At 46.8% G+C, this 14665-nt stretch overlaps 1 protein-coding gene across 1 annotated transcript; it reads right to left on the minus strand.

Moving 5' to 3' along the window:
• Positions 1–959: 959 nt before the first annotated feature.
• On the minus strand, positions 960–2888 carry LOC109743897 (uncharacterized). The gene is made up of 3 exons (XM_020302984.4): positions 2003–2888; positions 1738–1906; positions 960–1652 (listed from the first exon to the last, which is right to left on the minus strand). The coding sequence occupies exons 1-3, from the start codon at positions 2744–2746 to the stop codon at positions 1183–1185; spliced, it is 1383 nt and encodes a 460-aa protein (XP_020158573.1). The 5' UTR covers positions 2747–2888; the 3' UTR covers positions 960–1182.
• Positions 2889–14665: the final 11777 nt, after the last annotated feature.

Here is a 14665-nt window from a genome sequence, read left to right on the forward strand (position 1 = left end):
TTTCAATTTTCAGAACAATTTCAATACCACATCGATTACAGTTAAGTTGAGATTGAAATGTGAAATTGGAGTGCAACTACTATATATAATGTGACACTGAAATATCAAATATGAAATTGAAACTTTCAGACCGCATCCATTTCAATATCCAGACCAGTTTCAGTAACACATCCATTTCAATTAATGTGAGATTGAAATATGAAATTGGAATGTAACTAGTATATATAATGTGAAATTTGAAATTGGAATTTCCAGACCGCATCCATTGCAGTTTCCAGACCAGTTTCAGTACCACATCTATTTCAATTAATGTTTCCAGACATATTTCACTCTTTTGAAATAAACTGTTACACATTTCTAAATAATCAGTTCCACAAGTTGACATTTCAGTTTCATATTATTTTACACTTTGAGAACCTACATTTCACTTTTCACTGGTTTGTTTCACAAAAATCACATATATTTCAATTGCACATTTTTTAAATAACTTATTTCACTCTTTAAAAAAATTAGTACACAACTTTAAATAATTAGGTTCACAAGTTGACATTTCAGTTTTGTATTTGGGTTAAATAGGTTTCTAGTGAAATAGGTGTGAAACGTTCAAGTTTATAAATTTAAACGTGTTTGATATATATCAGAGATTTGTCTTATTTTAAAGGTTTTGGTGCCAGGAGTTCAAATATGTAAAAAAACAATAAAAAAACAAATGTTTGATTCACAAGTTATGAGTCATTTAACATTTCACAAAAAAAGCAAGTTTATAGTGGGAGAGAGAGAGAGCAAATAGCTATTCATGCAATGTACTATCTCAGCACTTTCTCCCACCTTTATGTAAAAGGCTAACACAAGTAAGCATGCAAGAACAACTGCTATAGGACAATCTGACACATCATCGCTTTGTATTGTGGTGTATTGACATTTTTCAGTGTAGCACTCAATAAACAACGGGAAAAAGCTTCAGCAAAACTCGGATCATGATGCATTAGCGAACGGCCGACGCAGGCACGGAAGCTCCCGTGCACGGTAGATTTTCTGCTTTGTACATTACAGTCCCACCTGAAAGTGCAACACCAATGGCGTGACAGACCAAACGGGGTCCCAAGTTTTATCATTTACCGAAAGGAACGACATTCTTCGAATCTACTCAGTACGTATCCACAAAGTCCCTACGTACAATCTTCATAGTTTCTCATCGCCCGCGTTGCACCCTTCGCCCAAAATCCGCTTCACCTTGTCGAACATCTCCTGGATCTGCTTCCTGGAATGCAGAGGAGAAGGGTACATGCACGCGCAGTCCAGCTGCCCGTCCCTGACAGAGTCGAACACGCCGATCGACGGGCCGATGCCGTGCACGGTGGCGCAGCCGACGTACTCCTCCACGCCGGCCTTGCTCTGCAGGTCGGACAGGTCGTCGTAGGTGGCCGGCTCCTCGAACACGGAGACGAGCGCCGTCCGGAGAGCGGAGGCCGTGGTCAGCTGCGGGTTCTCGATGGCCCGGCACATGAGGAAGTTGAGGTCGGCGGTGTCGGTGAGGTGCTTCTTGCTGTTCTTGGCGGTGATGTAGGAATCGTGGCACCTCTTGGCCAGCGCCCATAGCCCCTCCTCCCCGTGTATCTTGTGGGTGTTGGTGATGGCAGAGTAGAAGAACCCTGCAACGATTAACAACAGTGTCAAGCTGTCTTGGCATTGCTGTATGATAGTACTTTCTTAAATTGCTTTGCTTCAAGGACTAACCAACGTTGTGATCGTCCAAAGCTGGCTCAAGAAACTGGCGGCAGTTGATCAGGGTAGCCACTGAGTACGTCTCCTGCTGGCCACTCTCTAGCTTCTTCGACTGCCGTGCAGCTAGCAGCGTCGCGCCAGCCATGGCCGAACAAAGCTTCACCCCGTTCTCCTTGCACGCCTAGATGACAATGTGCGAACTATCAGTAGTCTACTAATCGGTATGTGCAGATCAAATGTAGGAGTGACATCTATCAGTGATCTGAAGCGAACTCACATCGAGCAGGCGCGTCGTCTCCTCGCGGCCGAACCCGAGGCGCACCATCTGCGTCGACCTCGCCGTGCCAGTCTCCTCGAACGGCAGCGTCGACGTGCGCAGCCCGTTGATGGAGTAGCCCACCATGTCCACCCCACGCGCCCAGAACGGCTTCCACGCGTCCTTCTGCGGTATCCGGTCCTCCAGCCCCGCCTCCACCGCCGCCGCCTCCTCCTCCTCCGGGTCGCCCGCGCCGCCCAGATGCGCCAGGAGCTCCCTCAGCAGCGCCGCCGACGCCGCGCGGTCGCACGCGGCCGTGTGGATCCGGACGAACAGCGCCGCGCCGCCCGCGGGCGGCGGCAGCTCGTAGAGCGCGGCGAAGAGCACCGGGGCCCCGTCGGGCCCGGGCTCGGACGCCCATGGGTTGCTGTTGAGCTCGCGCTCGAGGAGGGAGTCGAAGGCGAGCGCGGACGGCTGGGGCGCGAGGGCGAGCTCCGGGGCGGGTGAGGGGAAGGCGAGGGTGGGGCTGGAGGTGGAGGCCGCGCGGATGTGGGCGCGGAGGACGGGGTGCGCGCTCTGGAGGGAGCGGACGGCCGCCTGGGCCGCCGCGCCGCCGCCGCGAGTGAGGCGGAGCGCGAGGAGCGTGGTGCCGGTGCCGCCCGGCACGGCGCGGCACCAGCTGTACTCTGTGCCGCACACCGCGCGGGCGCACCACGCCGCCGCGCCGGGCTCGGCCGTGCCCGCGTGCTCCGTCTCGGGATCCATGGCGAGAGAGGTCGTGGTCGTGGTGTGGCGCGGTTGGTGACTGGTCGGCTCCGGCGGTGTGGCGCCTTGTCAGCTAGTATTTCGTTTTGTAGGAGCACTCCGTATGAGTACGACGACGACGAGATTCCTTCTGCTAGTGTATAAAAATCCGTGGCCAGAACGGGACGTTTGGATTACAGTACGAGATAGCAGCATCTCCAAGGGGAAATACACTTTGGTTCCTGGTTGTATATGCACCTTATATGAGGATTTTTTAATATTTTAATAAAAAGTCAAAATAGGTAAGAACTATTTTGACAAAACACTTGACTTACTTTTGCACTGATATATAAATGTCGACGAAAAAAAAACAAAAGTTGACCTCACAGCAAAAAAGACAAAATTTATACTATTTTAGCCAAAAATTTGTTTTTTTTAAAAGAAGTCAAAAGGATATTTTTTTGGTGGATTTTATTTCTCATGAGTATAATAGAAGGTCAAGTTTATTTCAAAAATATTTTCAGGAATTTTTGACTTTTTGTTGAATTACTAATTTTTTTCCCATATAGAGTGCATATGTCCCCTCCCATGTTCACGACGAGAGAACATTACAACAATCCAGTGTGGTGGTCAGGTCACACGGAGACGGAGAGGGACTCGATGGTGCGGCGCGTTCTAGAATCCATAGTTTCTCTTCTCCGGTCAGCACGATTATGCATTTTCTATGTGTGCTTTGCAGTTTGTTAAATACATAGAAAAGTCACGGCGACGTGGGAGGTTGGATGAGTCATGCCGTCTTGCACGTTCCCTGCGTGTTGCCTACCTGCGTTGCGCTGCTGCAACAGCAGCTTGCCGGACAAGGCATGTATTCCATCGGCGCACTGGACGGGCACTCTTCTCTTCCACTCACACGATGACAAGCAACGAGGAAACCTGGAACACTCTCTAGAGGGAGTATACCAAGGAACTGAGTCGGTTAAGAAATCGATTGTAGACCACCACCAAACCCTAGCCCCGTTGCCCTTCCTCCATCCTATTCTTTCCGCGTCGCTGCTGGACGAAGCCCGTGTGCAACATGGCCACAGGGGTGGCGGGGCACCCTCTTGCGTCGGTTCGTGCGGCACGAGCGGCGGCTTCCGGCGGCGGGGCATCCTTGAACTGCATCGAGGGTACGGCGATGGCTGGATCAAGGGCATGACCCGGATGTGACAGTGCGGTGATGCTCGGATGGTGGTGTGTGGCGCCTCTTGTTGGAATGGTACTCGAGGTCCTAGCAGCCGCACCTTGGGGCAACACAGATCAGACTCGATCCGGTGTTTGCTGATGTTGCTCTGGAGATGCGATCTATGGACGACACCTAGTGCCAAATGGCATGGATGTGCAGCAGCGACGAAGTATTTCCTGTCCGGGTCAACTGTCGGTGTCAAAACCCGCGGATCTCGGGTAGGGGGTTCCGAACTGTGCGTCTGAGAATCGAAGGTAACATGAGACAGGGACACGATGTTTACCCAGGTTCGGGCCCTCTTAATGGAGGTAACACCCTACTTCCTGCTTGTTTATCTTGGATGGATATGGGGTTACAAGAGTTGATCTACCTCGAGATCATAATGGCTAAACCCTAGATGTCTAGCCTGTATGATTATGATTAATGTCATAATGATCTAGCATTATCCCTATCGACTAGCCTAGCCTCGGCTTATATAATGTACCAGAGGCCTAGGATAACAAGAGTCCTAGTCGAATACGCCGGTGGGGAGGAGTCCTTGTCTTGATCACCAAGTCTTGTGGAATCTTCCTTATGTATACATCGGCTGTCCGAACTAGCCCATAGCCATGGGGGTACACGGCCCAATCCAACTGATCGGGAGACGACGTGGTGAGTACCCCATAATCCAGGACACCGTCAGTAGCCCCCTGAACCGGTCTTCAAGTTGGGGACGCTCCTCAGTTCTTCCAGACTGTTCTTCGTCTTCGGTCGTCGGTCTTGAAAACTGGTTCAATAAATCTTCCCATCTTCTATCTGGAGGGTTGCCGAGCTAAATCTGAAGATTTCACACGCAGGGTATTCGAGGAGCCCTTTAAGTCTTCGGCCTTTATCAATGCCTTGTTATTTTTATGCCGCACCTCGAGTTTGAAGTGCTTCCCGTGCGGCAGTGCCCTCTTGCGTCCGAGCTCCAATGCTGGATTGCATCCAAGCTCCAACGCCGGACTGTATCCAAGCTCCAACGCCGGACTGTATCCAATCTCCAACGCCGGACTATGTCCCAGCTCCAACGCCGGATTATGTCCAAGCTCCAACGCCGAACTATATCCGAGGTGCCATAGATCACATTGGTTCAAAAAGTTTTAGCCGAGCTTAATGCCGGAAATGCCCTCTAAGGAGCCAGCCACTAGCATCCAAGTTATATGCCGAACTGCTTCCGAGGTGGCTCAGCACCTCGGTCATGGGCTGATTGTTTGAGGATTTTATTTCTGATCCGTATAAATTTATTTGCTGACAAGATGTATTGCCAGTAGCCCTCAAGGTGTCTGTCGGCCTAAAATCCGAGATGCACCTGAAGGAAAATATGAAACCGTTGATCCTAGTAGCTTCTGAGACTCAGGTCGTGAAATCTGCCTGAGGATCAACTCCTAGCTCGGCAGCATACATAGGAATAGAAACGCAGTGTAATATATTAGAGGTAATAGTGATCGGCGGACGGGCCCCTGAGAGAGGGTCGTGAGAAGTCGCCGTGATATATCAGCTTGATGCCGGATAAGTCCCATATGGTACTTATTGTCGTCAGAAGACGCGCTTGTCCATAGTTCGGTTATGCCGAACACTTTGAATTTTCTGCATTGAATAGGCAATGCAATAGCCCCCGAGCCACTGGTCGGGTGGCAACACCAGATCAGGGGATCGATGTGCCCCTTTAATATTTATAAATAATGAGCGCAAACCCCAGTAGCCCCCGAGCCTTAATGTGGGCATGTGTGGCCGAATTAAGGATCGATGTCAGTTTGACAGAAAAAATTTGTTGTGTTTAACACAAACTTCTCGAAAAGAGAATAAAGTTCTCTTAAAGGAGCTAGAGCCAGCGAAAGCTGGGCTCGCCAAAGTTGGCCCCAAGGGGCTTAATAGATAGGAAATCGATGCCACTTGGGATTTAGGAGAGCTTTATGTAAGTTGCTTGGTTGTCTCAGCGAGATTGTGCCCCTTGGTCTTTAAAAGATGAGCTGCAATAAATCGACTTTACTCGCAATTTATGATCCTATGTATCCAAGTATTTTACATCATTAATGCTCAGATCCGCATTGTATAAAATTTTGTTGATCGACCATCGGCTTAAACCTCCCTGGCCAGCAGCCGGGGAGTGTTTGTCCTTCTTTATAAAGCCTTTATAAGAGCAAAGATTTACAACAAACAAGGCAATCCGGTCATATGATTTTATAAACAAAGGTACGCGGAGAGATATGTTATATTACTTTTTAATGTAAGAAACATCTTCCAAGGAAAATAGTCCCGCTATCGGTTCCTTTCTTTTGGTTGTCATGCTGATCATGATCATGAAACCTCACCTCCGATCAATGTGGGTGGAAAATATTGAGGATTTAGTTTGGGGAAAGTTCCCAAACTATGTGGTCTATAGCCAACCTAAATTTCACTTCCATCGTTGCCGACCAATTATATCTTTTAAGATCGCTAGCTTTCGGCTTCACCCAGTCTGAGGTACTAACTCGGATGACCCGGTAGTAACAATCACAGAGGTGCTCCCTTTACCGCCTAGCCGAACAATCGGGAACGTAGGGGTAAGCACAGGAGCCAGGCAACCCAGCTTGGCCAAAATCTTAAGTCAAATTGATGCATATTTATGGCTTTATATAACGATAATTACGGAAGGCAACGCGTATAATGACTACAAACGCTGATGATATATACTTATTTTGACTCCATTGCGCCCGTTTATCAGTTGAAAGTGGCCCATCGTCGGCTTCTACCCCTTTGTAGAGACTATCTAGGGTGTTTCCGCAATAACAAGACAACCCTTAGCTGACGTCTCGGTGCCCGAAGGCGGTTGTGTTAGCGGAAACGAGGCAATCAGATATGCGGGCTTTATAACTTTCATTTAGTCATAGGAGCTTTAAACTGGGGAAGCTAGCTACGAGCCACCGGTTAGTGTTCAGCGACTGCCGAGGTCAAGCCGTAAACACTTCGGCCAATGTTATGAACGGCCCATCATTTAACATAGTCATCGGATCGCTGACCGGTTTACGCTTATTGTGACAGTCAGTTTTCGGCTTTCTCCGTTGAGGTGCTTAACCATGCGAGCTGGAAGCACAATCGCAATGGTTCTCCCTTTGCACACCTAGCCGAACAAAGCGGAACGTAGGAGGCAAGCACAGGAGCCGGGCAACCCAACTATTGACCGAAGACACAATTCGAAACCGATGCATATATATAGCAATACCCGAGAATGTTTTTGCCGAATCTCTAAAGGTGTCCGGCGTTGCACTGCGAGACTTATGCTGGAAACACACAAATGTTTAAAAGTGCCATAGGCTTGGAAAACCAAAAAACTGCAGTAAAAACTTGACGTCCGAACTAGATCAAGTGTTCGGTGCCAATCCGAAAATTGGTCTTAGAAAAAAGATTGTGCTTCTGTGGTGCTTTAACATGACGCATCCTATCTCAAGACTTCAAGCGGGCCAGCCTATGGCTATTGACCACACACTCGCGTCGAAAAAGGAGCGATAGAAAAAGACTTTGCAACGACCAAGAAGAAAACACATTTACTATAAAACGCCTCATATAAAGTTTAAGAGCCCCCAGTTAACATGGGCAAAGGGAGTTTATTTTAACGAACAAAGTATGTGAGCATGGTCGAACCGAACACAATTTAAAAATTTAAAACTTTGAGCATGAAAGCAACTTAGCTGGTTAATGTGTTCGGCATCGATGACGCGGTCCGAGCTTACGGCGGGACAAGCTCCCAGCACCTAAGCCGGTCCCGAGGTGGCGGAGTGAAGAGCTCGACACTCCGAAATGGCGACATAACACGACCAATATGGCGAGATGGAACCCCCAGTCCGTCCGAGGCGACGGAGCAGGCTGGCAGTACGATGCCGAAGTTCCCGGCGTGGGTTAATGAAGTGATGATGAAGCCCCCGGTCCAGCCGAGGTGACGTGGTACGTCAGTACGCCGAGGTGACAGCGCTGCCCAACCCGGATAATTTGCCTGTGCACAGAAAATAGTGCAAGAAGGAGATAATAGTAATAATAATAAATTAAAAAATGTAGCATAATAAATGATTTATGCAAAGTGAATAATTAAAGGAATATGGCCCGTGCGCCGAACACTCGACGAGGTAGAACCCTCTCATGATGCCGAAGTCCCTGAGGCAACCGAACATGTCGGTATGGCAATTCGACCAACAAGGTGATCATGCGAGCCGATTTATGCCGATTGGGACGACGACGTCGGCTTGCCGAAGTGACCGCGTGACGCAGTCGAAGTCGATTACCTACACACATAAAATAGTGCGGTCCAAAAAATAATAGTATAAATATACATAAAATCCTTGCATAATTGCTTTACGCAAAAATAATTTATTTAAAGAGATGAGGCCTGGCGCCGAAGTCAATGTCGATGCAGGGCGTCGACGTGACGCGGTGAAGGCGTGGCAAAGCCTGAATTCACAGGCCGGTCCGAGTTCCGGATGCGGCGTTCGCCGAACTGTATACGGAAGCTGACCGAATCACCACGGGACCGTCGTTAATGCGTCCATCATTTGACAGACCTGTGTACAGATGATGGAACAAACCAGAGTAATAGTTCCTTGAAAAAAAAATCAAACAAGCAAAAATTGCTAGGGTTAATAGCACCTGGCTTATTTGTTGTAGCAGTTCAAAGAAAAGTGACTCCCAAAATTGGGACTCGATCCGCACACCCATTGCTGAGGGGCAGTGAAGCGACGGCATGACGATGCTGATAAAGGTTGGCTCGCCGAGGCAAAGCCCCTGGTCCAGCTAACGTGACGAAGTTGGTCGACTGACGGCGTCGAAGTCTCCGGAATAGGTTGATGAAGGGGTGGCGAAGCCCCTGATCCAGACGAGGCGCGGAGCAGGTCGGTAAGGAGACGTTGCAGCTGCCATGTCAGCCGATGTGTTGAAGTAGTTCGGCGTGATGGACATTGCCTCGAAGAAGCAACGGTGCGGCCTTGCCGGCGCAGGTCATAACTCGTGACGTGGTCAATGCCGGCTTGATGAAGTGACCGTGCGGCGATGCCGATGTGCCTGCTCCGTGTAGTCCGTGGGGCGGCAAGGTTGGTGATGATTTATCCTTCGCGATGCCGAACTCTCGTTTGGCTTGCCGAAATGATGATCCGAAGAAGTTGAGCTCGGCTCAACAAAGCGACAACGTGTCTAGCACAGGTCGGCAGCCGTGGAGCAACGTTGTCGGGCTGGTTTGACACCGGTGCGATGGTGAAGATCGTATTGGAAAAGACTTTAAAATTAGTGGGATGTGTTTGGGAACAAAACACAATACCCCATACAAAACTTTCTTCAAAAAGATGTCCGAAATCCCGTTTATAAAAAGGATGAACTTGGGTCGGATTCGTTCTCGCGCAGAAAATAGATCTGAGAAGTGATGCACTAATCAGAAGATTCCCGGAGTTTGGACGGTCGGATCGAGCTGAAATTTTGAGGGGTGGTAGATATAGGAATTCCGCAGCCGATCAACGGTTGGATTTTCCAAAGGACCTCCGAGCTGGGCTCTGGAGACCACTCTCTAAACTCGTCCAGATTCCCGTCCAGATTTGACATGGCTCCGGTATGTCGTAGATTGCCGGAGATTCCTCCATCGGAATTCGACGAAATTTTGCATGGTTGTTGTAGACTTAATTCCGCACAGTTCCACCGAAGCAATCGTTAAAAGACACTCGAGGAGGCGGTGGCAGTGGATACAAGTTCGATGTCCAGAAAAACAGCACGACCGCTCAATGACAATGTTGACGTTGAGCCCCGAGCTTCATGGATGATTCCTCCATGATCATGATAGAGATCGGAGTTGATATTGATGAAGGCCCTCATCCGAACATGACGATCGGAGGTAGGGCACAGTCCTTGGTAAGGCCAAGGTGACCAGTCGAGTCGGCGATGAAGATGCCGACGTCGCAGTTGATCTGCAGTCGAGCCATTGATCCTTTGCCGATCACACAGCGGAACTCTCAGTGAAAGCACCAATGTCGATGTTAAAACCGGCGGATCTCGGGTAGGGGGTCCCGAACTGTGCGTCTGAGGATCGAAGGTAATAGGAGACAGAGACATGATGTTTACCCAGGTTCAGGCCCTCTTGATGGAGGTAATACCCTACTTCCTGCTTAATTTTCTTGGATGAATATGGGGTTACAAGAGTTGATCTACCTCGAGATCGTAATGGCTAAAACCTAGATATCTAGCCTGTATGATTATGATTAATGTCATAATGATCTAGCATTGTCCCTATCGACTAGCCTGCCTCGGCTTATATAATGTACCAGAGGCCTAGAATAACAAGAGTCCTAGTCGAATACGTCGGTGGGGAGGAGTCCTTATCTTGATCACCAAGTCTTGTGAAATCTTTCTTGTATATACATCGGTTGTCCGAACTGCCCCATAGCCATGGGGGTACTCGGCCCAATCCAACTGATCAGCAGACGACGCGATGAGTACCCCATAATTCAGGACACCGTCATCAGCAGTCTCTGGTGATGAGACGCCAGTGGCCACGATCCTATCTGCAGGTAGGCATGCGACAATGTCGACCTGTTGTGTTCTTATATGACGATTCTCTGCTCGGACGCACACGTGACGGCGTGGTCACGCGCCGCTAGATGACTGCAGAGACATGACTTGGGATCTTGAATTTTCATATCCGACGATAACGACGAGTATGGAGTATGTTTTGCTGACCGATTTTGCTGCCACAAGCGAGATCTCGGAGCATGAGGACGGTGTAAGCGAAGTGCCCAACTTGGGATTTGGAGGTGCCGGTGACCTTCCCCCTTCAGTCTCCGTTGCAATATGCGATGACGACGTGTTTCTATTTTTCTTTGATGAATTTTTGGAGTTATGGTTGTTGCAAAGGTGCACCGGTACTACATCTCTTTCTTGCGTTTGGAAGCGTGATGCTGACTGTCTATTTATTGTGTATTCATTAGGTTATTTCTCTGCGTTTTTTGGTTGGAGTCCTTCAGTTTCTTCATTCCTCTGTTGCCTCGGCCTTTGTTCTTGTGTATGCGACTGACCCGTGTTGTGCCAGTACAAGGAACACTTAAACAACCTTACGATGATCACTCCACTTGAAAACAATAGGAACAACATTGGCCAAACACACGAAGAAACAAAGCAATTACTAGATAGACGCTCGGAGTCAAGCGACGTGGCAAAGCGTGCATACATACACATCTCAATCTCCAAACCTTACCCGAGCGACGGTGCAAGCAGCAGACCGTCGATAACTCTTACCTCTTGTACCATCAGTCAGCTGATACACAAAAGAATCAAAAGTGACTCCGCATGACTCCTCGACAACTCTTGCCTCAACATTCATCATCGTCAATTCTTGAAAGCAAATGAGAGATACATTATGCATTTGCAGCGATCTTTTTCTTTTTTTCAAAATAGATGGATTTTATTGACTTGAAATGAAGCATCATGATGGATACAAACACAATGAACACATACCTCGCATCTGCATAGCTAGGATCTACACAACCAACATCAAAGCGCACACACAAATAAACATGTGGCAGATAGCACCAAAGGTATGCCTACATGAGGAAAAGAAAAAGAAAAAACCAAAGCGATCAACATAGCAATCGACAAACTACCTGAAGGATCATATCCGCATCAACCATCTCTTGACACTACAAGTACACGAGGTTCTCCAATAACAGGGCCTTCAGGAAGGAAACGCCAATCAAACGACAACGTCACTGGATCCAATTATTAATGGCCAGATTTTAGGTTTTGACACTCAAAACAAGTTCGAGCATATCCGAGCAATGCTTCCAACAAGATAACAATGCAAAAACATCGCCATTGTCAGGTATAACCAGCTCGGCTCAGACCAAGTGCTTTCACCCCGTAGCTCAAGACCTGATACTCGCAAAATACCACCAAAATTGAAGTCAATTATGTGTTGTCGCTGGGCCGGAAATTTCAGCAATCTTCTAACAACTCCTCTACACATTCCCGTCAAAGTTGTGTTATAGACATCTCACCGCAAAAGTTTTGTTAGTAACAAATGTCCACCATACTATGTATCTCTCCTGACAAGTTTGTAGAGTTTAGTAGTTTTCTCAAATTATCCCACTGCCCAGCCACATCTCCCAGTAGAGTTCTTCTAAAGGCAATGTTATATAGCCTAGGAAATCTCTCTGCAAAATAAAGATCTTCAATCCATGCATTTTCCCACAACAACAAAGCCTTTAGTCCCAACCAAGTAGGGTAGGCTAGAGCTCAAACCGATAAAATCTCGCAACCAAATTATGGTCCTGGTACGATAGCTAGCTTCCAAGTACCCCTGCATCCCTGTCCATGGCTAGTTCTTTGGTGATACTCAAGTCCTTCAGATCTTCCCATAAAATTTTTTTATGGCATCTCCAATCTATCTTCTAAAAACTTTTTGAAAAATGGGATTCATATTCATGACCATTTGCTTTCTCGGAAAGGAGGAATACCCTCAATCTCTGCATCAAACGATGCACACAACCATTTATTAAACAAACAGAGTATCAAGTACGAGTATCATCTTAGGTACAAAAACAAAATCAAAGAAGTAAACAAATAGCCACAACTGGCAAAAATAGGACACAATGCCAAAACACATATCCTATTATTGGACCGCCATACAAACCGGTTGTATATAGCCCGTGCTACTGTCTACCATCGGTTGCACCCAATGGCCATAAGCTCCCTCACTTCCGCACGGTGTAGTAATGACCGCGTACGGATCCATCCTGACGCCCGGCAGATAACCTGCAGAAAATTTATGATATTTTCATGTTAACCATTATGACCCCTTGCTTGAATTGTTAAATTCATATCATTTTCTAAAAATATAATAAAAGCAACAACAACAAGATCAGGAGTGGATAGGAAAGAGCAACTCAACCCCGTCTATCCTATATATTTAAAAGAGTGATCCTCACTAACTTAGTTATCCCAACATGCCAGAATACCACATCACTGTATAATTATGGATGAGATAAGTCTCACCTCGACATGCAAACCATGCATGAAAGAAGTCCCACTACGACATGCAACCATGCATGGGAAAAATATTTTTAATTCTATTATACGACTTATATTCAATAAATATTGTACAACTATATATAGTAGTAGAATGCCTGTGCGTTGCTACAGGCGCAACGCATTTTAATAAAATAAAATTGATTGCACATATATACTTAAAACTTGGTGAATTTTTAGCTGCTTCCAACAACATCGTCACCTTAGGACCCTTGCCCATGGATTATTTTTAAGCATGGACATAATTCATCCTCCATCTCTCTCATAATCTGCAAAAATAAACATATATAGTAATACATCTTTTGTACATCCTGTGCAACATCTCTATTAAGAAAAACAATTATTTATATGCATCTTTTCTGATTCTGTAAAACTCGGTGTGTTTTCGGTCCATCATCCGAAGTAATCGGTTTTTATCTCTGATCTACAAAGGTGAACATATATACATATATTAAAATAAAATAAGTTCATATATAATATATATTCATGGTCTAGATGCAAGTAGGTGACCGTATTTAGGCAGAGTGAGAGACATCATGCTTTTTAGTAAAATCAGTTACATCCTGATTTTAATAACATGTAGGTTCACGTGTAAATTACCTGTTAGTAATTATTCTCTAGAAATGACATGTTAGAGTTTGTAATATTTTTCACTATGTAAAAAAGTACGTGACATTTTTTTATAGCAAACAACCGCTTTTCCCTAAAAAAGCAAACAGCTGCCCCTTCTCTTCTTATGTTAAAAGAAGCAATTCACCCTCTCACTCTCTCATGGCAGGACACAACGCTCACATCTCATTCCCTAGGCCTACTCTGCCCACCACAGTTGGGTCTCACACGTGCTCCTAAGTTTGTCTTGCATTGCTAATCACTCTTTCTTCCACACACATGAGCATGCATAGGGCACATCCTCTCTCTTCGAATGACACCCACTTGATCTCTCTTTATCTCTCCTCCCTATCTCGACCTCCTAGGTCTCTCTTGATCTAGGGGTCCTTCTCGCGCGCGTGCGAGCACACACACACACACACACACACACACACACACACACACACACACACACTCGCCACACACTCTTTTTCTCTCGAACACACCCTCTCTGTTTGTATGACACCTACTCGATGTCTCTCCACGTCTCTCAAGGTCTCTCTCTCTCTGTGGCACACACACGCACACACCTCTCGCGCACATACACATACATGTACACATTCCATTTCTCTCAAGGTCTCTCTCTCTCTCTCTCACACACACACACACACACACACACACACACACACACACACACACTACACACTCTCCCCCGCCCCCATGTCTATCCAAATATCTCTAGTTAGCGGCAGCCATCACGGCACCAGTAGATGATCGGGAGTCTGTGGCTACCATGACTTCCGTGGGGAACGGGGGCAGCTTCGCAGGCGGGAGGGTAAGATGGTGTGGTGCGAGCGTGGGGAGGATTAGGTTTCAATAAAAAAAGCTATATATAATTAAAATATAGTAAATTGTATGTATTATAATTTTGGTTCACATGTTATTATTTCAAATATTACTCAATATCACACACAATCAAATCTCATTAAAATATATTGCAATCAATACCCGAAACAATCGTGGGGTATCATCGAGTTTTATTCGTTATTGGGTTTACATATCTCCTCACGGCCAGA

Source organism: Aegilops tauschii, chromosome 3 (genome assembly GCF_002575655.3).
Source record: "Aegilops tauschii subsp. strangulata cultivar AL8/78 chromosome 3, Aet v6.0, whole genome shotgun sequence".
NCBI lineage: Eukaryota > Viridiplantae > Streptophyta > Magnoliopsida > Poales > Poaceae > Aegilops > Aegilops tauschii.

Coding starts and splice junctions, on each gene's coding strand:
- LOC109743897 (XM_020302984.4), bottom strand. CDS start 2,746: ATGGATCCCGAGACGGAGCACGCGGGCACGGCCGAGCCCGGCGCGGCG. Junction 1,907..2,002: donor AGACGACGCGCCTGCTCGAT/GTGAGTTCGCTT, acceptor ATTGTCATCTAG/GCGTGCAAGGAGAACGGGGT. Junction 1,653..1,737: donor TTTGGACGATCACAACGTTG/GTTAGTCCTTGA, acceptor TAATCGTTGCAG/GGTTCTTCTACTCTGCCATC.